The 876-nt window shown below is 40.2% G+C and overlaps 1 protein-coding gene across 1 annotated transcript in view; it reads left to right on the top strand.

Moving 5' to 3' along the window:
- CFAP61 (cilia and flagella associated protein 61) overlaps positions 1–876 on the top strand; it is a 108,550-nt gene that overhangs the window by 12,444 nt on the left and 95,230 nt on the right. The window contains 1 exon segment of the mRNA XM_009330133.1: positions 255–387. Coding sequence (XP_009328408.1) covers positions 255–387 — 133 coding nt within the window.

Genomic DNA, 876 nt, shown 5'->3' with positions numbered 1-876 from the left:
ATAAGCATCTCTCTTGGGCAATCCAGATCTTAGGTGGGTTGTGCTGGCTTTTGGAAGTGGTTCTGTCTCTCCTCTGGTGCTGAGGCTCCCAGCTTAGTGTGTGCTGGGGACGTGTCCTTGGTGAAACTATTTATTTGTGGGTGAAGGCTTTGGATCAGGTATTTGTAATATTTGTCCATATGCTAACAGAGTAGAACAGAAGTATCAGGACCTATTAATCGCAGAACTTCAGGACATTAATCTCTTTTTTGTAGGTTGGAAGATTATGATGATCTCATGCCAATCTGGACACGTCAGAGTGAGACCCTGAAAGAAACCTATAGTGAATATTTCCTTGCTGATCTCATAGAATGTCAAGACGAAGAAAATCAGGCTGTTGTTTGTGAGGTCAGTCTGCCATGAGCTCTGGTTTTGCCTAATCATAACATTAGTGATGTCACATGTGAGTGACAGCTCACGCTGCATCTCAGCGAATAAAAAGAACAAGCTCACTTTTGGAAGGTAGGATTCATGATCTGCACACACGCAGTGCCCTCCACCACCTATTTTGTGTCTTTCCTTTCTTTAGAAGTGATATCTCCTGTTAAGTAAATGAAGCAGCAATTCCCAGTAACTGTGTAGATTCTTTTCAAGTAATTGGAACAGACCATCTTGAAGAAAGCATGTTGCCATTTTAGACATTTACATTATAGATGACCGGTTTTCATTCCCGGTGAAAATTAATACTGCATGTGAAAACTAGTACCCAGTAATACTTTCGTAGTTAAAAATGCTGTAGATTTTTTCCATCTCCTGGCTCAGGCAGTCAGATTTTTGCTGAACTGAAGACAGAAACCTAGGAATTAATTTAAATAAGAAAGAGGTGGTAATAATTAT

Source organism: Pygoscelis adeliae, unplaced genomic scaffold (assembly GCF_000699105.1).
Source record: "Pygoscelis adeliae isolate BGI_AS28 unplaced genomic scaffold, ASM69910v1 Scaffold188, whole genome shotgun sequence".
NCBI classification, from domain to species: Eukaryota; Metazoa; Chordata; class Aves; order Sphenisciformes; family Spheniscidae; genus Pygoscelis; species Pygoscelis adeliae.
The sequence above is the reverse complement of the archived record's forward strand: the minus strand, read 5'-3'. Positions and strand labels throughout refer to the sequence as shown.